The sequence below is a fragment of the Cervus canadensis genome, chromosome 4 (assembly GCF_019320065.1).
Source record: "Cervus canadensis isolate Bull #8, Minnesota chromosome 4, ASM1932006v1, whole genome shotgun sequence".
Taxonomy (NCBI): Eukaryota; Metazoa; Chordata; class Mammalia; order Artiodactyla; family Cervidae; genus Cervus; species Cervus canadensis.
Genome location: NC_057389.1, coordinates 46284109 through 46311650, shown reverse-complemented (window position 1 = coordinate 46311650; position 27542 = coordinate 46284109). Strand labels below are relative to the sequence as shown.

Sequence of the window (27542 nt, the reverse complement as noted above, 5' to 3'; positions counted from 1 at the left end):
CCCCACCACCCTTTAAAACGATAACTTTAAAGAAAGATTTTTGTTTAGTCGCCAAGTTGTGTCCAACTCTTTGCGACCCCATGGACTGCAGCACTCCAGGCTTCCTTGTCCTTCGTCATCTCCTGATATTGAATATAATTCCCCAAACAACTTATCAATACATACTCATTAAAATACAGAGAACACAAGTACCTATGTGAATCTCCTCCACTCTAGGACCTGCTACATGTATTTTCTAGGTCCTTTGAATGGATTTACCTCCTATATTCCTATGTAGAGAACTATATAAAACAAAAATTGGTTTTGTGTTTTTTAACATAATTTTAAAAATTATTATATATAGTGTTTATCTACCTTAGTTTTTTTCTTTAACAGTGCCGCAGAAAGCTTTCCATGTTGATATATCTGTTTTTACCTCTAAATTTAAAAAAATTATTAAATAGTATCTCAGAGAATAAATGTGCCATAGTTTTGTTGTTTATTTAACCAGTCCCCAGTCAGTGGCCTGTCAATTCATGTATCACCTTAGTGTTATTTCAGTATTATGATAGTATCCTTATGCTTATCTTTTTCTGGACATGTATAAATACTTCTCCATGTATTTATATAATATATGCATACAGAGGAGCTGGTGGTATACTTGCTGGAGAGTATACACTTTAGAATTTTTTATACTGCCAAGTTGCTTTTTCCAAAAGCCATTTACCAATTTTACAGACTCCCTTCCATAGTTCGTAAGCATCCCATGCTAGCCACACTGGACATATCAATCTTTTTAATTTGGGCCAGTCTGACAGGTGGACATTACCTCATTTTCACAGTCTGCGTAACAGTGACCCAGTTACCCACCGATGAGGTTCCCAGGAAAACAGTGGGTCATAAAATGCAGCGACTTTGTATACTGAGGAAATGACATAATGAATTTAGATAAACACTATAGTCAGTGAGCATTCTCTGTGTTTTCCTTCAGGTGGGTGGCAGATACAGACTCTTCTCCTGTAGAATTATTTTCTAAAGCATCAAATAGACAGCTGTCTGTGTTCTATTTTTTTAATGGATTGGAAGGAGGGCCTGTGAACACATGAATGATCATTTCTAGAGAGTTTCTTCCCCTATCTCTGGCCCATTAAGTTAACACAAGGAAGCATCAATAAGTGTATGATTTAATTTTATGATTAGCGATCTCAGTCGGTGCTTAGGACATGCTGCAGTGAAATTTTCAAAGACACAGGAAGTGAGGCCAGTTCACGTAGACACCACATTTAATTTCATACCACTGCAGATAGCTGGGCTGTGGTTGTTGTGATTGGAGGACAGGGATGGAAGTACAGGGTCCATAGCATCTCAGTCCCAGCTGAGAGAAGTGTCTGTCCAGAGGTCTGTCTGTGCCTAGTACAACCTGCGCTTTCGGAAGAGGCAGCCCTGCTGAGGCCTGAGAGTGATTCTGAGCCTGCCTCTGGGCTCAGTGAGGAGGAGTGTTGTGACCCAGGAGTGCTCTCTACTGGGGCTGGAGAGGGGAGAATGTGGTCTGGCTGGGTGGCCAGCAGTTTCTTGTTGACGTGGCACATGGCTAAAGCTGTCCCTCTGGTTGTCTTTGTCGCTGCTCTTACTGCTGTCCCATCTTGGTATCTTTCCCTCTGTGTCTTGATAAATCCCCCAGTGTCCAAAGTTCCTGAATTTTTTCCTAACCTTGAGCATTGGAGGGAGTCGCTTGACTCCTTCCACCTGAGCGGGTCTCTTCATCACGTGCATGACAAGTGGTACAGTTCTGAGCAGAGTCCCAGTAAATGTTTGGGCTCCCAGTACATGTCCTTAATTTATCACTGCATGTCCTTAATTCTTTATTTTTTTTTTATGGCTGTACCTGGAGGCTCAAGGGGATTGAACCCATTCCCTCAGCAGTGAGAATGTGGAGTCCTAACCACTGGACTACCACGGATATCCTTAATTCTGAGACATATTTTTTCACAGTTAATAATGTTCCTAAAATTGGAGTACATCTGGCAATCCTTATGTACATTTAACAGCAATTTCTCAAAAAGCTGTTATAGTTACATGATAATGTGGTGCAAATGAGGAGATAATATGTTGAAAATGACCTGATTTTAATTTGTACGTTTTTTTGCAAATTAAGTTTTTCCATTTAATTGGTTGGGGTATAAGGCAGTAGCCATCATTAAATATGTGAAATTATAAATTTCTTCTGCTGGTCTCAATCACACCAGTATCCCCAGACCTGTATTTTGAAATTCCCTCTGTGATGTCTCAGCCCAACGTATGACCCTGGGCAGTTTTCAGAAACTCTAGTTATACTATGACTCAGGGAATTAAAGGACAATCTCACCATCATGTTTCATAAAAAAAAAAAAAAAAAAAATTTACTAGTCTCAGCTTCATTCCAGGAACTGCAGTGCTTCTCATAAAGAGATCTAACTGGTTTCTTAGCAGGGGCTCAGAAAAGAAAGCATTTTAAAAATTCTTCATATTTTAAGGAGACTACAATATCAATATAATTGCTTTGAAATCTTTCAAAGAGAAACCTACTATAGAGACTAATAGGTCTCTTTTTTGTTCTCTCATATTATTCTGTCACGCTGTTAGAACAGGCTCCATAATTATCTAGATACCTCTATAGTTAAATCAGCTTTAAAACATTGTAAAAGGCAGTTTTAAAGACATTTTTAAATCTAAAAGTCAAATTCTGAAAGAATGGCAGCTTTTGTCTCTTGAGTCCTGCTCCTTCAATACCAGCTGTCACTGGGGAATCTTGCCGTTGGTCAGCCAGCTAGGTACATTGTACCTGCATGCTATCAGTTGCCTTGGTTTTTATTTGCCTTCTTTTTAAAATGCTGTTTTTGCTATTTTTTCCCCCTTTGTACCAATACTGCTGTCGTGTGCCTGTCAATAATATTTTCCAAGTGCTGATCACAGAATTTTTGAAAAAAGAGAGGAAAGTAGAGGTAAAAGGGAAAAGTACTCATCTAAAAACCTACCACCTTTTCTTCCAGCTGTATCTGTGTGGAATGTTTATGTAATTGTATCATAGTAAATAAATTTTAAAAATATTTTTCTCACTATTATTTCATTAGCAGTTTTTCATGTACTGCTTATCCCACTTTGTACTTTTTAAATAGTGCATAATAGTGCAATAGTGTGGTTTAGTTGATGTGCAGTACACTAACAGTACAGATGTTCAGGGACATTTAGGCTTGCTGTTGTTTACCGTTCAAAGGCTTTGCTCAATTTTCTTCATATTTTAATCACCTTTTCCTTGTCAGATTATATTTCTGCGGATGGAATCACCTAGTGAAAGAGTGTGATTCTTTTTATATAGTCTCTAACATTTGCGTTTCCCCAAAGCAAGTAGACTTTTCTTGGCTTGAAGGAAAAATTAGAAAGGCTACACACAACCCCAAATTATCTCTCAGGTGTCATAGTGTCATACTTTTTCCCTTAAGAGAATCTTAGATTTAGGTACAGTTTGGCCTGTCTGATGCTGGGGTTGAAATCATGAATCTCTGTATAGCCTTTGCTCTATTTTGTTTCCTCTCTTTCAGAATATCCCGGACCCCAGCCACCTCCCCTTGGTGGCTTCCTGGAAGACCTACCCTCTGTTCTTTGGCACGGCCATTTTTGCATTTGAAGGCATCGGGATGGTAAGAGATACATCATGATTCTCTGGTGCCCTTGGTGTCCTTAAGGTCCATTTTAAGGAATGCTGAGGAAATGCTCCTAGAAATTATCTTTAAGGTTTATTGGCCATTTAATGAACATTTCAGAGACTCCACTGAAGTTTCCTAGCTCCAGTTTTGTTTCCCTTCAAGCCTGTCTATTGCACACTCATCTCCTGTGTGTGCAGTAAGCAGTGGTGGGTGACAATTTGGAATCCAGGGTCTAGAGCTGGACCAATTTGGGATTAGGCTCACCTCTGCCAAAGAGTACCTATGTGACCTTGTGCAAGGTCTTGCCTTCTCGGATTCTTCATTGTATGCTTCTGAAAAGCGAGCCTAGTGTTAATAGTTTTTAGGATTAAATGAGACATGTCTAAGGTACTTCACATAATCCCTGACATATGGTGAGCATTCAATAATTTTTATTTTCATTAATAATAGTATTGATATTATCATTAAATCAATAAACATATGAGTGAATTCTCTGCCCTGAAACATTGAGCTGTATTTTCCATGTGTAAACCAATAGTCTTCACTCTTAGCTCAACTCCTCCATCATTGCTGTGATTTCACCAATTTCCCCTAAAGAGAGGAATCTGTCCCTCGGGTATACCTAATTAGATTTTTACTTGTGTTTTTCATAATAAAGGTCCAGATTTCTTTTCTGAAGAAAGCTATTAGCCTAGGGTTTAGGAAATGGGAAGACAGTTCTCCTTTCATGGAGTATCTTTTTGTCCCTATTTGATTGCTCTATCACCTTACACACTTTTTTACAATTAATTTTCAATGGAACTTTACAATGTTTGTTAATTTCTGCCAAACAGCAAAATGAATCAGCTGAACATATACACATACCCTCCCATTTGGACTTCCTTCTCATCAGGTGCACTGTCTAGGTTTTCTTTAAAGTGTATAAGGTGAGCATCCTTATACGCTTTTAAGAAAACCTCAGAGGTGGACATTTTTTGTCACAATTTGAGGAATTGCCTTGGTGGTGTCAATAGAATGTGTTAATAAGACTCTTAACACCATGGGAGAGACTTTTTGAGTGATCATGTGTATGTGACTGTTCTGAGGTTTTAAACCTTCCCTGCTGCTTGCTCTTGGGGCTTCTCATTGCCCAAGAAGAACATCTCATCTTGATTCACAAACATATGGTTTCCCTGCTGCTTAGGCAGAGGCCTGAAGGGGCCCATATTACAGCAGGATAAAGAGCTCCCAAACACTCAGATCTGAAAAGAGGAGGCTGAGTGAATGTGGAAAGATGCCCGGGGACCCTGGGTTCTTAAGGAACATTATGCTGAATTTATCAGCTCTCCCTAACAGCACAGGGCAGAAGTTGTTCTTTGCTTCATTTCATCAGCAGGGGCTCAGATAGAGAGTCATTCTGTTACCGTCATTATCTGTTAATTCAAGATTTGTCTGTGTTTTCTCTTTTTAAAATAGATATATGGCTATTTTGACTCTTAGGCCGGATCTGAGGGTTGTTGGGTGTGACCAGGAAAACCTCTGGGCTCATTGAGCTTTCCCGTGCTCTCGTGTTTCTGCACCCCTGGTCCAGACTGGCTGGCCTGGAGGAGATGGGCTCCCTGCCCTCTGGCTCCCAAGACTCCCCATAGAAAGAAACCAAAGAAAAGCTTAGAAACTGTTTCTTGTTGGATTGTGGATCAACTGAAGCTTGAGCCCCTTGATCTGGTGTGGGGGATGCAGAAGGTCGGTTGGAGATGCAGAGCTGTGATGTACCCCGTAGCTGTGGGCCAACAATAGGCTCATGGTGTCTGCTGTCTGCTGGTGTGTCTGGCTGAGACATGCTCTGTCTGGTGGCCAGAGGCGCTTGTGGAAAATGGGCATAATGACAAGATCAAAGACAGGAGGAGGGGCCAGTTAGATGTTGCCCTAAGTTGCTTTTCCTGCAACAGCCCAGCCAGGTGCGGTTGATAGCAGATCATGAAGGTTGTCATAATCAAATTTGGTCTTTTCTCTCTTCCCTGTATGAACCATTCTTCATAAAATGCCTTTCATAATAGTATGGAGGTTCCTCAAAAAACTAAAAGTAGAGTTGCCATATGATCTAATAGTCCCAGTCGTGGGTTATACTTGTCATATATACCCAGACAAAACTATAATTTGAAAAAATACATGCACGCCTATGTTCATAGCAGCACTATTTGCAATAGCCAAGATATGTAAGCAGCCTAAGTGTCCATCAACTGATGAATGGATAATGAATACACACATACATAAACACACACAGGGATATTATTTAACCATTAAAAAGAATGAAATAATGCCATTTGCAGCAACCTGGATGCAACGAGAAATTATTATACTAGGTGAAGTAAATCAGAAAGATAGACTTACATATGGAATCTAAAATGAACATATCATGAAACAAAAACAGACTCACAAATAGAACAGACTTGTGGTTACCGGGGGTGGAGTAGGTGGGGAGTGGGGGAAATGGGGAGTTTGGAATTAGCAAATGCAAATTATTATGTGCAGGATGGATAAACAGCAAGGTCCTACTGTATAGCACAGGGAAGTATATCCTGTGATAAACCATAATGGAAAAGAATGTGAAAAGGAATATGTTAAAGAAAATCCTCTGCTGTGAGGCAGGAGGCTGCAGGGTCAGTGGTTTGAAATAGGAGTCTGAAAACTGGGTTTTGTTATACATCTCCACAAACCTCAGCCTCCAGGATCCTCTATTAAGTCATGCCACCCCTAGCACCTCAGTTTCGCTAAGTTGGAGGTTTCACTTGTCACAGCTAGTGCCCACCCCTTTTGAGGTAAGGAAACAGTTTCTGGGAACTGGAGTGGCAGTTTTCCTTGACCTGCATTTTGCATTCTTGGGACAGGTTAGCAGAGCCATGATCTCCGTCAGGATACAGTTGGCCTGGGCCACCGCTGGGTCTCTTCCTCCTCATGCTGAGTGGGCGTGATGCGAGAGGGCCTGTTGGGGGCTGTGCACCTGCATTCAAGGTGCAAAAGGCACTCCCAACCCGCAGGAGGCAGAGAGCCAGCCTGCAACAGGAGTGCTGGCTTCCGGGCCTGCCCACCATGCCTCTTGGGACTTCCCGCTTACACAGCAGGCTCCAAAGCTCCTCCAGCTCGGCAAGCGTTGTTATTGTTCAGTTGCTAAGTTGTGTCTAACTCTTTGCGACCCCATGGACTGCAGCATCCCTGTCCTTCACCATCTCCCAGAGTTTGCAAGCATAACGTCTGATGAACACCTTACATTTGTCTGTCTAGTAAAATACAGATGTGCTTTGGGGAAGTTCTGGGGAAAAAAAGAGAGGTTACATTTTTCTGAGAATATTACTTGATTATTGTTATTGACCATTAATGTTGCTTTCTCATCTCTCACTATTCTAGGTTCTGCCCCTTGAAAACAAAATGAAGGATCCTAAGAAATTTTCGCTCATCCTCTACGTAGGAATGACTATCGTCACTGCCCTCTATGTCAGCCTGGGGATTCTGGGTTACCTGCAATTTGGAGCTAACATCCAAGGCAGCATAACCCTCAACCTGCCCAACTGTTGGTATGTAGGGGAGGAGGGAATCCTAGGAGCACTGGTTTTTTTCAAAAAATCAATGAGGGTCATAATGTGTATTTTTCCTCCTCCTTATCTCTTAAATCAGCCCACTTCACTTTAGCCCCTTCTTGCCCCCAGTCCCCAGACTAGCACCATCCCTCCTTGGCTGCCCATCAAGCCTTTTGACTGGTCTCCCTGCCTGAGTCTGACTCTCTGTCATATCTGTTCTTCTCCTGTTACCTGTGGGAGCCATCTAACCCTCAGTCCCGTCATGCAGTCCCCCTGTTGAGAGGGCACAGAAACGTCGCTTAGTTCTTAACGATGAAGAGGAAACCCTTAGATGCAGTGAGGGCCACTCAGGCTCTAGCTCCACCCCCATCTAGCCCCTTCTCAGTGAAGAGGCCTTATACTGGGAGTCACTCTGTTTGAGAAATTCTCTAATGTCTCACCGACTGAAACGTCAAGTCTGGGTCAGTGGCCCTCCTCTCTGCTGCCGCGGGGTCCCATGAGGATCCTGTCCTAGTTCTTACTCCATTTTGTTGTAGTTGTCTGTTTACCTGTGCTGTGCTCTCCCTACCTTGTAAGCTTTATTCATTCTACTCCACCCCCCTGGCACAATGCCTGGCATACAATCTAAACCAAGTGAAAAATTTTTGAACACAAAGGGAGGACTAAGTGCTGAGACTATGAGGCATTTATAAATGAGGAGAGCTTATCAGGAAGCCACTGGAGCCCAGAGGATAGAGGTGATTTGCCATGTCCCAGCTCTCTATAGCCTTGGACAGGTCACAGCTTCCCACTGCCTCAGTTCCCTCTTTCTGGGAACTAAGACTAGTTATTTCTGTCAGAATGGTCATGCAGATCAAGTAACATGCGTGATCGTGGTACTACCGCACTGGCACTATGGAGAAGTAGGATGGTCCCGAGCTTTGTACTTTGGATGAGTCATTCTGATAGAGACAGATGCCTTGTGGATTGATTGATTCACTGACTGATGGTGCCACTTCTCCCAGGAGATCTGAGCCCAGAAGGGTCAAGCGTCCAGTCCACTGACCTCGAACCATGACAGATACACAAGGAGAGAGGAGGGCAAACTTGCCTGGTCCCCAGCTTCTGCTGTGCCTGTTCCAAGACTGTCACTTGCTCCATGTGCAGGTACAGGTGGAGCCTGTCACCATGGGCTAGGAGCCCTTCTGTATCTCACTTTCCCTAAGTCATGATTGCTGTGTTGCAGAGAAACACCAAGACATACTGAAATCCTTCCTGGAAAGGTAAATGTCAAGAGGGTGTGTCCTGAGCAACAATTCTTTTTGGAAGATTAAAATTTCATTGCAGACAGCAGCCGTGAGCAGATGCTGTAAAGCTTATCGAACGCCCTAGGGATCAGAATAACCTTTCAGGTCGGCCTGGTTTTAGAGGTCTGATAGGTGAGGCGTTGTACAAGGACAGACTGAGGAAATTGAGAAAAATATTTTTTCAGTAGGATCAGTGTTTAATACTGGTCACCCTGTTGAACAGACAAGTGGCAACCCTGAAGTGGGCTGTTTCCTCCCAAAAGTCTTTCTCTTTCCCTGTAGTGCCTGCTTTTCAATTTCCAAATACTCATGCCCTTTCAAAAGAGAAGAGTCAAGTAGTAGCTCAGCATAACTGAAGATAAATGGATCAAGAGCAGCAGAAGCTTCTTTCCTCTGGTGTTTCCACCCCAGCTCCCCTAGTCTTTCTGCCTCCCTTCGGGTATGATTTATTTGGCTGTCCCAGCAGGTGGCTATCCTGAATCTAGACTTCCCAGCACTCCAGAAGGCTTTGGGGCTGCACTGATTAAATTATAGAGCTGCCAGCTGGTTTTTTCCCGAAGGGTTTTTAATTTTGCATTTTTGGAGCAAAAGACCTTTTGTCAATCTCAGTGTCTCCCAGGGTGTTCTCCTGCTTGTAGCATTAGAACATCTTCTAGGTATTACATTCAACCACAGAGAAAGTCCGTGCACACCATGAACAGTATAATAACTTTTTTAAAAAAGTCTTTATTGAATTTTTACAATATTGCTTCTGTTTTATGTTTTGGTTTTTTGGCCCTGAGGCATATGGGAATTTAGCTCCCCGACCAGGGATTGAGCCCACGTCCTCTGCACTGGAAGGTGAAGTCTTAACCTCTGGACCACCAGGAAGTCCCTATAATCACCACTTTTAAATAGATTTCCAGCAAGGGAGGGAGGCCCCAGTTTCTTGCTAGTAATGCATGAGGGTCTTCTTTGAAGTGAAACTTTGCTTAGGGGCAGGATGGCCTTCTCTTTAATGAGCATGTCAAATCTGAATACTTACTGATCAGACCTTTCTTCTACTCTTCACTGTCCTAGGTCTGGGATAAGATAGACGTGTCCTGTGGTAGGTTAGCAGTCTCTCTGAGAAGCCTCCCATGAAGCAGTGGTAGGATAGTAGCCAGCCCTAGTGGGATGGAAAGATGGCTTTTGTTCCTGCCTATTCATTCTGATTTTAGGGAGCACTGAGTTGGATGGGAAGGATATGAAAGGCTTGTTGCACTTGAATTGTATTTTTTTCCTGCTGTTTACTCCTTTTTTTTTTTCTTGCTTTTTAAAAATGTTTTTGTTTTTTAATTTTTACAATGTCTTGTTGGTCCCTGTTTTTATTTGTTAAAGGCTATATGCCATGGAAAAGATACCAAATGTTCAAAGGGCATACAGAAAATATTAGGTTTCCTCTTGCCTCTTCAGGACCCCTGTTTTACAATTTTCCATTTCAGAGGTGATCATTATCAATTTCTTGTGTTTCCTCCTCAAGATACTTGGCATATATAGGAATGTCGCATGTATGTGTGTCTGAAAGGGAGTGTTTTTCCTTCTTTTTCCTTTTTTAGACAGTGGGTACCGTACTGTCAACACTGTTCTGCTTCATGCTTTTCTTCACTTCATTGTATGTCATGGAGGTAGTTTCGTATCAGCACCGGAGTTCTTTCTCCTACTTTTTAACACTTCTGTGGGAATGCCAGTTTTCCCAGGTGGCGCTAGCGGTAAAGAATCCACCTGCCAATCCAGGAGATGCAAGTGACATGGTTTGGATCCCTGAGTCGGGAAGATACCCTGGAGTAGAAAATGGCAACCCACTCCAGTTTCTTGCCTGGAAAATTCCATGGGCAGAGGAACCTGGCAGGCTACAATCCATGGGGTCACAAAGAGTCAGACATGTCTGAGCACATCGGGGTGCCATGATTTATTTAACCCTACCGATTAACATTGGAACTCTTTTTAATCTTTCAGACTTAGAGCTGCAGCGAAATATTTTTACTGTAAGTTTATGTGTGCATGTGCAAGTATACCTATAGGATAAATCCCTAGACCTGAAATTGCTCATCCAAAGGAGACATGCGTTTGTAACTTGGAGAGATATGGCCAAATCACCACAGGGCCATCTTGCACTCTCACTGCTGGGTGTGTGAGTGTGCACAGCTGGCTCTGAGTGTGTCTCGATTCTCTCTGCAGGCTGTACCAGTCAGTTAAGCTGCTGTACTCCATCGGCATCTTCTTCACCTACGCCCTCCAGTTCTACGTCCCAGCTGAGATCGTCATCCCCTTCTTTGTGGCCCGTGGCCCTGAGCATTGCGAGCTGGTGATAGATCTCTCCGTGCGCACCATGCTGGTCTGTCTGACGTGTGAGTAGAAGACAAGACCTTGTCTGTTTTCTCCTCAGAGGGCACCCAGTCCCCAGGGCTTTTGTGAGAGAGGGCTTGTGTCGTAGCCAGTGTTGTGTGAGCAGGGAACTTGGGGCGCTGTCCCAGCATCAGAGTTGAGGCATGTCTGTGGAGGGACTGAATTGATTGTAGACATGCTCTAAAGGATACAGGAATGGGAATGGTGGTTTCTTTATAGAGACAGCCTAAAAAGTAATGGCAGTGGTCATGATGCTTAGTAAACGGGTGCAATTATTATTCTGTATGAAATATGGCAACAGTTTAAAAAAGATCCATTTAACACACATGCATAATGAGTACTGTAAGTTCTTTGATAGCAGGTGTATGTTTGTTTATTTCAAATAATCATGTTTCCAGGGTGACAGTCTATTCCTTGGATTGCATTTTGAGACTGCTTGATACTATTCTAGATACTTTTGGATGGTGGTCTCACTAAAATCTGTTTCTTAGAAAATTTCTGTTGACTACCCTAGGTGTTTGCTTTATCACTTTGTGTTTAATTCCTCTCTTCTGACCACATACCTGGGAGTGTGAGCTGAAAGACGAGATAGAGCCTTATTTGTTCTTGGTTAAAACTGGTATAATTCAAAAATAAATTATTTTTTTGAAGCTCCTGTGAGGTTGATAAAATAATTCTTGAATAAATTGGTCTATAATATCTAATTTAAATTTTAAGGGATTTGCAGTTTCTTTCCAAATTGAAATGCTTGAATCATAGATGTCTCTTTTTGGCCATGGTTAGTTTTTTGTTTTTTTTTTAACTTTTACTCTTTTGGGAAAAGAGACATCTTTGCTTATCGTATTGGAACTTTCCTTAAAGTATGCAGTCCAAGCCTCTGTCTTTGGAATAAAGCTGATCTGTATTTCTTTTAATAGGTTTTTTTTTTAAGTTATTTTTTAATTGGAGGAAAGTTGTTTTACAACGTAGTATTGGTTTCTGGTTGCAACAACACAAATCAACCATGATTATATATATATATATATATATATCCCTTCCCTCTTGAGCCTCCCTCCCCTCCTCCCACCCTACCCATCTAGGTCATCACAGAACGCCAGGCTGGGCTCCCTGTGTTATATAGCAACTTCTCACCAGCTGTTTTACACATGATGGTGTATATATGTCAATGCTACTTTCTGCATTCATCCCACTCTCTCCCTCCCCAGCTGTGTCCACAAGTCTGTTCGCTACTTCTGCATCTCCATTCCTTTGCTGCAGACAGGTTCATCAGTACCATCTTTCTAGATTCCATGTGTATGTGTTAATATACAATATTTGTTCATTGGACCAGAATGGAGTGTTTTAGGGATAAATGATGTGATAGTTGTCTAACGTGTGCTCATAGTCTGGAAAGTTTGAAATTACTTCATTGGTTGACTGTTAGCAAGAGCAGGGCAAGCAAGAGGCTGTCATCCTTTCCTTCCACCCAAGTAGATGTGGGGAGCAGACTGGCGCCCATCCCAGGATGGCTCTCCCCCAGCCACCCACAGGTACCTTCCTGATGTTATTTCTAGGGCAGTGGGTGGAAGTTCTGTGTCCCAGGTATGCATGGAAGGAGCTCACTGGAGCTGAGAACTGAAGACCTTCCTATTTAATCTTGGGCAGCTCTCCTGCTGAGGCGTTCTTATAGGCTGGACCTGGGTAGCAGAGCGCACACCTTGGTTTCACCAGCCCCAGAAAGCTGATGGCAACCAAGAATCTGCTTCTCATATTCTTCACTGTACAGCCCTTTGGGCTATCTCCTTAGACCAGCCTGGAAAACAGCCAACTGCCTGCAGGCCACTGCTGCCGCAAAGCGTTTGAAAGGAAGGAATGTGCTGGGTGCAGCTTTGACTCTTCAGTAAAGCACCTGAATGTGTGATAAGATCAGAGGCTTGTACTCTCCTAGATTTTACTGTTGTCTCTTGCCGGCAACCCTGGAGGCTTTGATCAAGCATGTATGTTTCCTGTACAGAGGAATTAGATCTGGGTGTTGAGGAGACAGCACCCATGTGCACGGTGTTCATAATGTCACCTCTAAGGCCCCGACTCTTGAAGTCCAAGGGGCACTAGAAGAAAGGATAGGGATAGCTCAAATAATGGGCTTTGTTTCCGAGTGGTTCCTATAGAGAAAATAGGTCTGTGTGTACATGTGTTGTCCCTGCTGGAGGAGCTGGGGCACTGAGCTGGCCCTGGCTCCTCTCACCACCCCATTTTCTTCTCAAGCTTGGCTCAGCCTCTGGTAGCATATGTCTCTCTTCCTGCCAGGCTCCTCTCTGCTGCACCCCACAGGAGCCAGCAATCCTGACTCACAGACCTCATGCTGTCCTTAGATGCCTCTCGGTTTTCACTTCGATTTTCCTGGCTCCGTCTGTGGGTCTCACCTCCCTTCTGCAGTGTGATGCTCAGAGGATATGAGCTGCTTTTGGTCTTCAAGCACATTGGGCTGTTTTCCCCTTCTCCTGTGATCTCTCATGACTTGATCTTGCATTGTCATCCTATTAAAGGGCACAGCCCCTTCATCTCTTGAGTGCTCAGCCTCCCTTGCCTTCCCTGGAGACTTTGAAGTTATTGTGGGATTCGGGAGTGGCATTTTACTGTAGCACCAACTTAATTGCATTTATCTGAGTTCATTTTGTTTTTGTATCTCTGTAACTTCAGATTCTTTGGCTGAAGGTTAATTGGTATATGATCTTAGATCTTTGATGTAACTGATTGTTTTCATTTACACCCATAAATTTTAATGGCAGCTTGTTTTATTGTTATTTGGGCTATTTTCTTGTTTTTTCCCCAACTTTCTCTCCACCTCCTAACTCTCTATCCCAAAGGGAAGCAGGAAAATCTGGTTCAGCCTCATTTTTTTTTTCCACTTAGAATTCAACTTTCTTACCACTCTTCCCCATCTGCCAAAGATGACCATGTCTACTTTTTTGATGCTTTATTTCACACTGTTGGAGAGGAAAGGAAGGAAAAATATGCATGTCAGAGATTGGTACTCATTTTGTTAAAATTTCATGTGGGACAGTAGTTTCTTCCAGCCCGTATGTTTGGCCATGCAGACCTAGCAGATCACCTTATGTCCAGACCTTGTGTAGAGGAGAGACTGGGAGAGGCTGCTCCACTTGAAAGAGGCCGGAGATGTACAAAGAGTAGTTTCTTTGGATTTCTTGAGGCACTAACCTGTCCTCCAGTGGTTTGAACTGATTCGCTGTGGCATTTGCCACATGACACATTTTATTTTATTATGAGAATGTCATAAACCTGTTATTGAAGACCAGAATAACAGTACAACCATCTCAGTTAAGATATGTATCACAGCCTGGAATATAAAGCAGTCCAAGCAGCCAGACTGTTTAAAGAATGAAGCTTCCAGGTCCAAACAAAGTGGCTTTCTCCACCGCTTTTGGCCTCCCACACATCTCGGTCTTGCAGCTACGAAGAAAAAGAGCAGCAGCACTAACTAGGCTCTGAGCCCCCATCCCCACCGCGGGGACGGTCATGAGGCCTCAGTTTCTTCATCTGTAAGATGTGAAAGGGATCCCCTCACTTCATGTCTAAAACTCTGTGATTCTGCACTAGTAGTTTGAGCTTGATTTTAAATTTCTACCAAAATATTGCTCCAAAAAAAGTGAATGTAATAAAAGATTTGAAGATTGTCTAGATTTAGAGTAAGTGAAAAAGAAATTCGCAATATCCCCGTGACTTAAAATAATTTTTTTGCATTTTATCTTGTGTGTTAATCCCCTTGGGAACTTTTTATAAATAATTGCAGTCCTCATATACATGTAACTTTGTCTTTGGCATTTTGTTTAAAATTGTCTCATGACTATACATATCCTTTGTAAATATTTTTTATGACCGCATGATATTCCATTTTACTGGTAGTTCGTGTTTAGTAAACTACTCCTTTAACACTGGACATGTAGGATGTTTCCCTTGTTTTTGTATTATTTTAAAAATTTGTACTCCCCCTAAATGAAATTATACATTCTGTCCAAGACTGTTAGTAATTTTAAAGACAGATTTCCAGCCGTTTGAGAGTCACACAGGTGAGCTTCCCCTACACTGATGGTAATAAACAGCAGTAAGCACTTCTGGACACAGGAGCTGTAAGTGTCCAAGGGCTTTCTGTCAGTGTGTTTGTCTCTTAAGTGCTTTCTCTGGTCTTGTGTGTAAGTCAACTCTTTCTGTTGTGGTCTAAAACCACAGGCTCAGAATTCCAGTCAGTTCCTTCTCTGAACATGGCCGTTGGCCTGCTGCTGCTTCAGCAGTTAAAAGATCACATTTTCCGTGTCTCTTAACCCAAAGGGAAGATGTTTCACAATACCATTGGAGCCCTCTTGATTAACCATGTGATCTGTTAGTCCTCAGGGCCCACAGCTAAGCTGTTCACATCATAGCTAGGCTGCTGCAGGGGGCTGGGGAACTGCCAGTGGGGAGTGTGCTATCTTGGACCCTCTTTGTACGAGATGCTCTTTCTGTGGGGGAGTAGGGAGATGGTTCCTGGAGGAGGGCATGGCAACCCACTCCAGTAGTCTTGACGGGAGAATTCCCATCGACAGAGAAGTCTGGTGGGCTGCAGTCCCTGAGGTTGCAAAGACTTAGATGCAACTGAGCGACTAAGCACTGCACAGCATGGGGAGCGGGTTCCCAGCTGGCTGCTGCCTAGGGTCTCTACCTTCTTGGATTTCTCTTAAGAGCTTTAACTCATGGAGTAAAGATATTCAGTGTTAGAAGAGGTTTTAGTTGCTCCCATATCTTTCCTGAGTACCTGATTCCCATCTCTGGAATTAGTGAAATCTAGTTTGCCTGGGCAGGGAAGCCTGGTGTGCCGCAGTCCCTGGGATCGCAAAGAGCTGGACATGACTGAGTGACTGAACTGACCTGAGTTTGCCTGGTGTTTGGTAAACAGAGGCCTTGGTTATTAGGCCCTCCGTTTGGGTCTCTCTCCCTTCCTCCTCCCCCAGCATATTAACTAATGGGAAGTTCATTCTTCCTGCCTTCTCCCCTCATTATGTTTCTCCAGTGTCGGGCTGCATTTAGGGTTCAGCTGTGTATCCGGTCAAGCTAGGACAGGAGGAGGGTCCTCCCTTTGCAGCCCTGTGGTCCTGGTTTTTTAAAGTTTTGCCCTTTAAAAAATACCTCTATTAAGGACATTTGTGTTAAACATGCTTATCTTGTATATCGGTAGTCAAATCAAGAACAAGTTTTCAGGCTGCTATTTTAAAGTCATGATGAAATGGAACATTTCCATCCAGTCTGAGAAAAGATTCTGATCTCGCAAGCTTCTGTTTCTTTCTGTTTTCACTTAATTCTGTTTTCACTTAATTTTTATCAGAGTGGAGCACATGTGACTTCACTTAGCTCATATCATGAAGTTCCCATCTGTCCTCCAGGCTAATATGCAAGAGGAAAGGAGAGGACAGACCCTCAGCACTGGAAGGGGCTGTGCAGGTCCTCTGACTTGTCTGCTCCAGGGACTTATTGTCTCAGCACAAATGCCTGCTTTCTCTTCAGTGGTTGGAGCATCCTGGGACCAGGAGGAATAACTCATACTTCCTTTAGTAGTACAAAACCAGAGTGACTTGGTGGTTTAGTAGCTGAGTTGTGTCCAACTCTTTGTGATACCATGGACTGTAGCCCGCCAGGCTTCTTTGTCCATTGAATTCTCCAGGCAAGAATACTGGAGTGGGTTGCCCTTTCTCCAGGGGATCTTCCCAACCCAGGGATTGAACCTGGGTCTCCTGCATTGCAGACGGATTCATTACCAACTGAACCACCAGGGAAGCCCTAGTCGGGGGCAGGGGAGCTAGAAGTTACATTTTTGGCCCAACCACATCTTCTAAGATGGAATCCTGTCAGTCAGCTGTACCACTCTGGAGCAGCACATGGTACTTCCCAGGTGACAGTGAATTGAGGGACCTATTCCAGAACACATTGCCAAGTGACTAAATCTGCGTTGTGCAGTTCCTTAAAATTTCAGAGTCAAGTGCAATGCAAGTGATCATCCAGTGTTAATGAAGTCACCTTACTCCATAGTAAATGAACTGAGGCTCAGAATGGGAGCTGATTCCACACCCCAGGTCACATACAGCTTGCTCCTGAGCAGGGATGGGTAATGCTGTTAGCCAGCATTTATGAGGCCTTTGTTATGTGTGTAGTACTCCAGGTTCTTTACCTGAATGATCTCATTTGACCATCCCTATTTAGCAGTAGGGAAGATGTCTTAACTAGGTTAAGTAACTGACTGGTCAGTGGTAGATTGTAGCCTGGGTTCTGAGTCCAGACCCTTAACCACACTCTTATACCAGCCTCTCCGAGGCTCAGATCTGATGACTGCCTCAGCTGTTTCTATCCCACTGCTCACCTGAACTGAAACATCTGGAGCCACCACTGTGTGGTTAAACATTAGGCAGAGAGAGACCCAGACCCCAGAGAGGGCAAGTGTCTTACTCCAGGTCACATAGCAGATCAACTCTTCTTGTCTTAGGTTTTCCGTGATGAGAGCATCATTTTGTCATCAACCTACAAACACTTCCAACTTTCCTCCAAACTCAACCCTGACGATTTGAGGGACATCATCAGCTCTATTTAGAAATAGCTGAAGGCTGAAACAGACTATTTTAAACTTGCAGAGCAAGTTCAAAGCTTATACCTTTGGTAGACTCTGAAGGCTTCAGAACAGTGAGGGTATTCAGATATAATTGCCGTGACGGTTGAATGTAGAAGAAAGAAAGAGGAAGGGATCGCCCTGGAGCTGTAAAACCCTGGGCAGCATAGGCAGATCTGAAACTCATTTTCCTTGTACCTCCTTTTGTTATCAGGCTTCAAAATCCTTGTCTGGAGTCCTCTGAAAAGCAGAGGGGTCAGGGCTGACCTGTACTGGATTTTCTCATGATTGTGGTGTGTCTCTGGGAAAGTTAATACGGTATCTGAACCCCTCAGTTCTTCACAGACAGGATCTATCTGCTGATCAGCCAGATCCCCTCCTCCTGCTCATACCATTCTGTATTTTCTTGATCATCAGGTCTATGATGTTACTGAATCAGGGGCTTGAGCCATAGTTCCAGTTCTGTCACTTTCTATCATGTAAATTCTTCAGGGCTGTCTTTCCACGGAGACAGGCTGTGGAGGTCTATGCCCATGGAGCAGAGGTGAATTCAGCTCAGTGAGTCGTTGTTTCCCAGTGCCGTCTGCTAGACAGTAGACGTTCTGCATGATGGGAGTGCTCCGGGTCTGTGCTGTCCGGGATAGTAGCCACAGGGCACAGGTGGCAGTTGAGTCCTTGCAGTGTGGCCAGTGTGACTGGGGGACCGAGTGCATTCAGATTCGGATAGCTAGTGACAGTGGCATTATTGTATAGCTGCAGAGTGAGTGAATGTGAGACGGGTGACGTGGCTCTGCTCATCCCAGTTCCCAGCCTGCCTCTTGCCTTCCCGCATGGAGTGGTGTTCCAGGCAAAAAAGTGAGTGTTTCTCTTAAAACCTGGCCTCTAAATGTAGCCCACTGCTCACCCAAAGAAGCAGCAGTCGATTCCGATAGTCCATTTGGAGGGTATAGTCGGCTGCACGGGATTGAGACGTTCTGGCTTCTCACCACTGTGATGCCTTCCTCAGAGCAATTGGACTTCGCTTCTGCTTTATGAAATGAATGTAGAACTGAAACCCTCCAGTATGAGTCTACTGTGTCCAGTGAGAGTCTCTTGTAGTGATCAGGGAGGAGATAGATTTGCCTTGGATTACTGTCTCAATGCTCAGAACTTGCCTTGGATTACTGTCTCAATGCTCAGAACTTCGCTTCTGCTTTATGAAATGAATGTAGAACTGAAACCCTCCAGTATGAGTCTACTGTGTCCAGTGAGAGTCTCTTATAGTGATCAGGGAGGAGATAGATTTGCCTTGGATTACTGTCTCAATGCTCAGAACTGCTGGCCAGAGCCCAGCAGCAGAGAAGACGATTCATCAACAGCAAGTTAATGGTACACTTGCCATGAGCAACGAAATATACACTACTGGTGATAATATTAACTGTACTTCGTGCCTGGTGTACACCAGGCCTTTTGTTAAGTGCCTGTGTGACCTCCTTTGATCATCACGACCTCCCTGACAGGAGCTTTTATATCTTCATCTTGTCAACAAGAAAATTGGGGAGTAGAAAAGAGCCATGTGTCACTCAAGACAGAGCCAGAGTCCAAACACTAGTGCCCAATCCCAGAGCCCATAATCCTCAATAAACCTATGCAGCATTGGCCTTCACCACTCCCCACCCGCCGAGTGGAGAGCTGAGTTAGGGGGAGTAGCAGGGTCAATGGGCAATAGAGTAAGTCCTCTGCTTGGATTTAAACAGCACTGTCTGACTCGCTGGCCAGTGGCATAGGTGTTGGTGTGCTGTGAAAAGCTGTGGCGTTTCCTCACGTAGTCCTCATTTCATCTTTATCATCTGTTGCACCTTCCTCACATACACCCAGGCTAAGTGTCAGGTGTGGAAGCCACCAGCTTGCTGTAACACAGGAATGCAGTCATCATGGGGGCTTTGCTCCTGAGGTCAGCCTGCACACAGATCTGCTTCTTTTTGCTGCATAAAAGCACCCTATGCCATGGGGCTTACATGGGATTGTTCAAAAGGAGGGTCCCCCAGCCCCACCATTTCATTTCTTGTCTTTCAAGTAGAGAGGTTTGTGATGGAGGTGCCCTCAGGAGTAAGAAGATGAGCAGTCGCTCAGAGAAGGTCCGCCTCCTTTTCTGCTCTCCACTCACTCTCCTATAGTGGGACCAGATTGCTCTGGAATGTAATTTGGCTCCCTTTTTTCAGAAAGATGGAAGTCACAGACTGTGACAGGAGAAGCTGGGAGATCTGGGTTCCAGTCCCAGTTCTGCCTACCTTGCAGTGAGTCCCGGGATATGCCACCTCTCCGGGCATCAGTTTTCTCATCTGCGCAGTGAGAAATTGAGCTGGATGATGCCTTGGCTTCCTTGGAGCTCCCCCTTCTGTGAGAAGGACTTGCTAGATTTGCTGAATGGTGAGGCAGTCTCTCCCACCTCTGGGTGGTCCTCAACAAGCGTGTCCTCTCTCCCACAGGCGTCTTGGCCATCCTCATCCCCCGCCTGGACTTGGTCATCTCCCTGGTGGGTTCCGTGAGCAGCAGTGCCCTGGCCCTCATCATCCCACCCCTCCTGGAGATCACCACCTACTACTCGGAGGGCATGAGCCCCATCACCATTGTCAAGGACGCCCTGATCAGCATCCTGGGTTTCGTGGGCTTTGTGGTAGGGACGTGTCTGACCCTGTACGAGCTGATCCAGCCAAGCAGCGCTCCCATCTTCGTCAACTCCACCAGTGCCTTTGTATAGCAAGCTGGGAGCGACCCTGCACCGGCCCACTCCCCCCTGTGTGTTCCCCCAGCACCTGCCCCCAAAGCCTCAGGTGGGGTCCAGGCTCTGGGGGAAGGTAAGGTCGCTGTCTGGGAACCCCTACCTGGATCCTGGGTACCCTGGGTCAGGTAGGGATGAAGACAGGGTAGGGGGTGGGCAGCAGATTCGCTGCTGCATGTGAGGTTACTTCTAGTGGCAGCGCCGTCTCTGTTCATTTGTACCCAAAACTTTTCACCTCTTTTTCCTGATCCCACCTCCTCCCTTCACTGCCTTCCTCTCTCCTTCTGACCCACCTCTCCAAATTATCCCTGTTGCACAGTTCACTTTATCTAAAAATTTCAGTGTCTCTCACCTCATGTTTTCTCCTTGCCCGGGCCACGCCTAGATGAAGTAATGTGGGCATGCCCCTCTTTATCAAGCCAGGCCCACCTCTTAGCCCTCTCCCAAGTATTTTACCTCAGTATTCTCCTGCCTATTTGAGTCTCCACCCAGTAGTGGAGCCCACCTAGTAGTTGAAAACCAGCCCCCAAAGCTGGAGGTTTTGGCCTTCACTCTCTCTGGCTTGCCGTGACCCCTGGCAACACCACCTCTTCTCTGGTTTCCTTGCGTGGGTCATGATACTGTTATCTTAGTTGCTCAAACTGCTGAAAGATAGCAAGTGCTGCCAAAATTGAAAATATTTATATTTTATTTAAAACCAGATTTTGTTTTTAGATTCTGTCTCTAGATCTGGGACTATTTGCAACTTGTTCCTTCCTCAGTGAACTAGAACTCTCACTCAACTGCTCCCTCTGAGAGGAAACTGAATCCAGGAGGCGTCTATGGAGGCCCTTAGCCCCCTTGGCTGAGGACCCCAGAGCTTTTAGTCAGGACCATCGAAGTGCGGACCTCTGCGGGGAGTCACGGACTTTGCCTCCCATCGGCAAACCTGATTTCCTCCTGAGAAGGCAGGAAGGACTCAGGAGATGTTTGCCAACGCACGAGGCGGAGGGGAAGAATGGCGATGTGGGGTGGGTTTCTCTCCATGGGAGGCTTAGAAAACAGCCACTTTGTGCATTCAGACCTGTCCCCCCACCTCAGCTCCTGACGGACAGAAGGCACGGCAGCATCCAGGAGGACACCCCGATTCTTGCCGTGAACGAGAAGATGAGGCCAGTGTGAAAGGCAGTTCCCAGAGTTTGCAGCAGCTGGTCTGACACTACATGTGGTGCTCGGTTGTTTACAAGCCCCGGAGGACGGGGCGGGTGGGCAAACCCAGTGCCCAGCCCTGAGCTGCCTCCAGGATCTGGACTTCCAACGGAAGCACTTGGTTGGGACTTTGGTCTCCTGTGTTCTGAACACTGATCGTGCCCTCGTCCCTCTCCCCGCCACCCCGCACGCCTCCCTGGGTATCAGAAAAGAGGCAGCCTCAGGGCTGACTCACCTCAAGGTCAACCTTCAGGTTTGGGGACAAACTGCAGACAAAGCTGGGAAATGTCCACTGCGCTGTTGGCTGCCTCTTCCTCCCTCTTGGTGTGAGAGGTATCACAGGAGGCTGTTCACTGAATCTGTGTCTCTTGAGTTGTGTATGTGTGTGTGTGCACGCACACACTCCTGTGTAGGTAACAGGGTCGTGCTGTCCTCCACCCCTGCCAGCCTCTTACCTGAAAGTGGGGAGAGCAGCACTACTTTATCAGGGGTTTACTTTTTGTGTTTCACCAAAGCTCCTGGGGGCCGGGACCCACCCTCACAGCCCCAGCCTTTTTCTTTCTCTTCTGTTCCAAAGCCACTGTCTCATTCATTGACACCTGACCTACCTAATCATTTGTTCACTTAGGAAGATGCAGTCAGTGGTGATCTGATCTCCCTTAGGAAAGTGAACACTTTCCCCCATTCTTTTGGCTCTTTGGTGGTCACTCACAGGTGCTCACGTGACCAGGGTTCTAGCTGGAGGTGGCAGTGGCCCTGCCCTTTGGAGCCTCAAGCTTTCTAACTAACTTCTGGTTACCAAAGTGTAACTTCAAGAACCATCAGCTCCCATTTGCAAGCCCAGGCTCCAGCGTCTTTCCAGAGCGGTCCTGAGTATTGTTTCCAGCGAGAAGGTACGGGCCAGTATTAGGGGCTCAGACATGTGTCCCACCCGCAGCTTCCACGTTGGAGGCTTCTGTGTGCTCAGGGCACTGCTAGAGGCAGTCCTGTCCAGGCGGCCCTTGAGACTCTGCCTGGGATGCTGGGGCCCGACGACTGGATGCAGGATCCTGAGGTCTTCTGGCTCCAGGTCTATTGCTTCAGGGCCCCTGCCCAGGGAACCTGGAGTGTAGGAGAGACCGCTGCAGCCTTGGGGCTTCAGCAAACTAGCTTGGCCTGGCCTTGGCCCTGTTTGATTGTTTGCTGTGCTTTTTCTCCTCGGGCAGCCCAATCACACGGCTGCTTCAGGAGACCCGGGCAAGGCGGATGCCGTGGGGACCTTCCTGCCTTGTGCAGTTGCACAGCAATCAGGCGTTGAGTAAAGGGTCAGCCAGACAGTTGTAGTGGAGGAAGCCCTTCCTTTTACAGAAGCAGCTGGCGAGCCCAGCTCAGGGAAGCTTACTCCTCCGCTGCCCCCGGGGCTTCTCAAGCAGGGCTCCCTCCCTGCTGCCTTTGCAGCCTCTTCCTGGGCCCTGCTTTAGTTTCTGGTGAAGAAGCCCCAGCATAAGTAGGAGACCAATCAGGGAGGAAAAGAGCAAAGGCTTGCAGGAATGTGAGGCCGCATCTTCCTGACCAAAGGTAAACGATAGGGCTTTCTGGCCCAGCACTGTTCCACTTTGTGTCCTTCTCCATTCTCCCCAGGGTGGCCCCAGGTTCCATCAGCCCAGAGGTAGCTTCTCAGAGCCCTTTGTTCCCTCCTGCAGACGCTGCTATGGGGAGCAGGTTTCCAACTCCCTGCAGGTAGTATACCTCTCCTTAAATGCAGGTTCTTGCTGGGAACAGCGTGACCTGGCATCCTCTAGTCACTTTTTCTAGAAGTTGTACCATTCACAAGTGGCATTATTTATATTTATGTTGTGCTGCTAAGAGCCCTTCTGTGCACAGACCCTGGCCAGACGGATGTGACTGTGTGGTGTGTCTTAGCCTAGAACCTGCAGCTTAACTCCTCTGTACTCACCTCTCCAGTCAGATTCACTGGCTGATAATGCTCACCGTTTACCCTCTACCCCCACGAAAGGCAAACTTTGCAGTTTGCAAAGTTGTCTTAAAGTGATGATCTCCAAACAGGTATGTTAGGAAAATCTTTTCCTCCTCCTTGTTCTCCTGCCTGGCTTTTTTCCTCAAATCTCTCCCATCCTAAATTGTAGAACATCATCTCTGTTTAACACTACATGTTCACCTCATGTTTTTTGGAAGTGCAGAATCTCAATTTGTGTCTGTTTATGGCTCTCTCTATTCACTACTCACCGCAAGGGAGTCTGTATCAGTTTATTTCATGGCTGATTGGATGTTCAGGTGAGCCCTGGCATCTACCTAGCTCAGAACACAAAGCTGCTTCTTCTCTGTGGAAATAAAATTAAAAAGGCTTGACTTGATGTACAGGAGTCGGCTCCAAGTCTGCCTTAGAATTTGATTTTCCAAGGTACATTACGCATCTCCAAGATCATTAAGAGGAAAGGAAAGAGTACGGTTCGTATTGAAATCATGGTTAATACTTTTAGACAGTCCTGCTAGTTGCAAGGCTGTTTGCACTCACAGCATCACCCTGTGACATTTCTTCCATGTCCTTTGTACCCCCGGGTCTTTCCCTGGCCAGGGGACGTAAATGGTGCTGAGCTGAGGTTACCAGAGTTGCGGTGGGGAGTAATGGTGAAGGTGCCTGCTGTCAGCCATGTTCTTTTGTTTCAATCAAGGTGATGCTGTGGAAGTAGTTTTGTTTTACTGAACAATAAAATTATGTGACTCTGTTGTAAACCATGTCAGTGGATGTGTGAATAAGAGGAATATGAAAAACTGCCATCCAGCAGGTCTTGATAACTAGACAGTCCTGTGTATGTTATGTGCCTGTGTGGATGTGTGTGTTCTGAATGGTACATGTAGAAATATGGATCATGCAGGAACTCATGGAAGATTTTGTTTTGGGTTCTGCACATGGATCATGTGTTAAACTTTTCCTTAATAAATGAACTTTATTTTTTATTTTTGAGAGCTTGGAGTCTGTGTCTTTGTTTTCTCTCTCTCTCTCTCTTTTTTTTTTTTTCCCCGATCACTCAGATCCCTTTACTGGATCTTAGGTCAAAATATTTCTTGGTTTATGTCACAGAACTCATCTGGGGGAGTAGTGTGAACAGTAGACCCACCTGTGGATGGAGAGTCTCTGAGAAAGGGCAGGTAGTTACTTTCCTGTTAGACAATCCTGCTCTTCCTAAGTCTACTCCTGCTTCTCTTGAAAGCTTGAGTAGGAATTCTTAGCCCCCTCTGTGCATGTCAGAGGACCACCCAGGACAAGTGTGATGGTTTTCAGTGTCAAGGTGGTTGGGCGATTGTACTGAATAACCCAGTTATTCAATTAAACACTAACCTAGGTGTTGCCGTGAAGGCATTTTGTAGTTGTGGTTAATGTCCACAGTCAGTTGCTTTTAAATAAAAAGATAATCCCCAAAATGTGGGTGGGCTTCATCCAATCAGCTGAAGGGCCTCAAGAGCATAATGGAGGTGGTTTCAGTGAGAAAGAAAAAATTCTGCCTCAAGACTGCAGCATTGACTCCTGCCCAAGAGTTTCCAACCACCAGCTGGCCACGTGAATTCTGAACTTGCCAGCCCGCACAATCACACATGTTCTTGAAATGCCTGTCTGTGTGTCTCTCTCTCTGTCTCCTCCTCTCTCCACCTCCCACCACCTCCCATATGTTTTCATGTGTGTTCATCTCCATCTTACTTGTCCTGCTTCTCTGAAGAACCCTGACTGATACAAGAGGTAATACTTGTATTAACCCCACTTTTCTTGAAGTAACAAGATGGATGTCCGGACATGGAAGAGATGACTCCCCTTCCTTTTTTGTCACATTGAAGAGGAAAAGCAAGGCCATCCAAGCTGCCCCTAAGATGGTTTGGAAACTAATCTTCGTTGGCTACTAGATTAGACTTCTCTAAAAGCAGAGCCCTCAAGGAGCACTGTTGAGGCACAACACTTACGGAGGAAGGTGGGGAAAGACGACTGTTCCGGTGATCACTGTTACTACTAGAACTGAGGGGCTCAAAGGCATTCAGTGACTGTTCCAGGACAGCAGCCAGCAAGGGGCAGAGTTGGGATGCTTACGCAAGCCTTGTGGTTGCGGAACCCAAGCTCTTCCTGAGGCGCTGGCTGCCTCGCCCTCCTTGTTGCAGTCTCAGGTGGGAGGGCCACCCTTAGGAACTGTTGAGAGGGTTAGAGAGAAAGCTATACGGTACCTGGCATGTGGGGCTCATGAAACATCTTATGAAGTATTAGGTGAATTGAAGAAAACCAAGATTTGGAGAGAAGCAGTTTTACTTGTATTTTTGGTTCTGTGTTCATTCATTATAATCTTGTCTTGCTCACTGGCTTCAGGCAGAGCATTCAGCCCTTTTTAGACTGTTCACCTCATGTTTTTATTCCTGCTCATAACCATACATAATGGCCATAATCCCTCCTTCCAGGTAACCAAGGCACTCAAGGTCAGCCCACTGCACTTGCACAGACATAAGTGGAGTGACAGGAACTGGATTTGGACCCTAGATCTAGCTAGGGCTTTTTGCTAAGTAGGTTGGTTTCCTCAGACCCAGCCCATTGCAGATGTGTGCCAAGAAACTGTGTGTGTCTTCAGCCAGTACCCTTTACTAGATCCTTGGCCATTGGTATCCTCCCACCTTTGGGAAAATAAATAGGGATATAATTTACATATGATAAAAGTCATCTTTTTTTTTTTTTTAAGTATACAACTTGATGAGCTTGGGCAAATGCATGCAGTCATCTGGCCACCATTTCAGTGAAGATACAGAATGTTAACTTTACCCCTGCAGGTCCCTTGTGTCCCTCTGCTATCAGTCCCATCCCCCTAACACTCGCCCTTGGGAACAACTTATTTAACTTTTCTGTCTCTAGTTTTGCCTTTTCTAGAATGTCATGTATATGGAACATAAGTGTTGTCACTTCTGTCTGCCTTCTTTCACTTTGCATAACGCTTTTTATACTTAATGTTGTGACATGTCTCAGGAGTCTTTTTATTTTAGAATGATACTCTCTTGTGTGGCTGAACCATAGTTTGTTTATTCATTCACCAGTTGTCGGACATTTGGGTTGCTTGCAGTTTTGAGTGTTCTGAATAAAGCTGCTATGGATATCGCCCAGATCCTTGTGTGGACATACGTATTTATTCAGTTCAGTTCAGTTCAGTCACAGTCGTGTCCGACGCTTTGCGACCCCATGGACTGAAGCACGCCAGGCCTCCCTGTCTATCGCCAACTCCTGGAGTTTACCCAAACTGATGTCCATTGAGTCAGTGATGCCATCCAACCATCTCATCCTCTGTCGTCCCCTTCTCCTCCTGCCCTCAATCTTTCCCAGCATCAGGGTCTTTTCAGATGAGTCCACTCTTCGCATCAGGTGGCCAAAGTATTGGAGTTTCAGCTTCAACATCAGTCCTTGCAATGAACACCCAGGACCAACCTCCTTTAGGATGGACAGTCCAAGGGACTCTCAAGAGTCTTCTCCAACACAACAGTTCAAAAGCATCAGTTCTTCTGCACTCAGCTTTCTTTATAGCCCAACTCTCACATCCATACATGACTAGTGGAAAAACCATAGCTTTGACTAGACAGACCTTTGTTGACAAAGTAATGTCTCTGCTTTTTAATATGCTATCTAGGTTGGTCATAACTTTCCTTCCAAGGAGTAAGCATCTTTTAATTTCATGGCTGCAGTCACCACCTGCAGTGATTTTGGAGCCCCCAAAAATAAAGTCTGTCTCTGTTTCCACTGTTTCCCTATCTATTTGCCATGAAGTGATGGGACCACATGCCATGATCTTAGTTTTCTGAATGTTGAGTTTTAGGCCAACTTTTTCACTCTCCTCTTTCACTTTCATCAAGAGGCTGGTGTCATCTGCATATTGGAGGTTATTGATATTTCTCCCGGCAATCTTGATTCCAGCTTGTGCTTCATCCAGCCCAGCATTTCTCATGATGGTCTCTGCGTATAAGTTAAATAAGCAGGGTGACAGTAAACAGCCTTGACGTACTCCTTTTCCTATTTGTATTTATTACTTTTTGGTAAAAACCTTAGAGTGTAATTGTGAGGTTGTATGATTCAGTGTATAC

The 27542-nt window shown here is 45.2% G+C and overlaps 1 protein-coding gene across 3 annotated transcripts in view; it reads left to right on the top strand.

Annotated features, from left to right (window-relative positions):
- The window catches only part of SLC36A1 (solute carrier family 36 member 1), a 48903-nt gene extending 24490 nt beyond the window's left edge, over positions 1-24413 (top strand). For all 3 annotated transcript variants that reach the window (XM_043464914.1, XM_043464913.1, XM_043464915.1), the window contains 4 exons: positions 3558-3656; positions 7047-7213; positions 10702-10871; positions 19966-24413. In XM_043464914.1, coding sequence (XP_043320849.1) covers positions 3558-3656; positions 7047-7213; positions 10702-10871; positions 19966-20237 — 708 coding nt within the window. In that variant the 3' untranslated portion in view covers positions 20238-24413. The remainder of the gene's footprint in view (positions 1-3557; positions 3657-7046; positions 7214-10701; positions 10872-19965) is intronic.
- The last annotated feature ends 3129 nt before the right edge of the window (positions 24414-27542 follow it).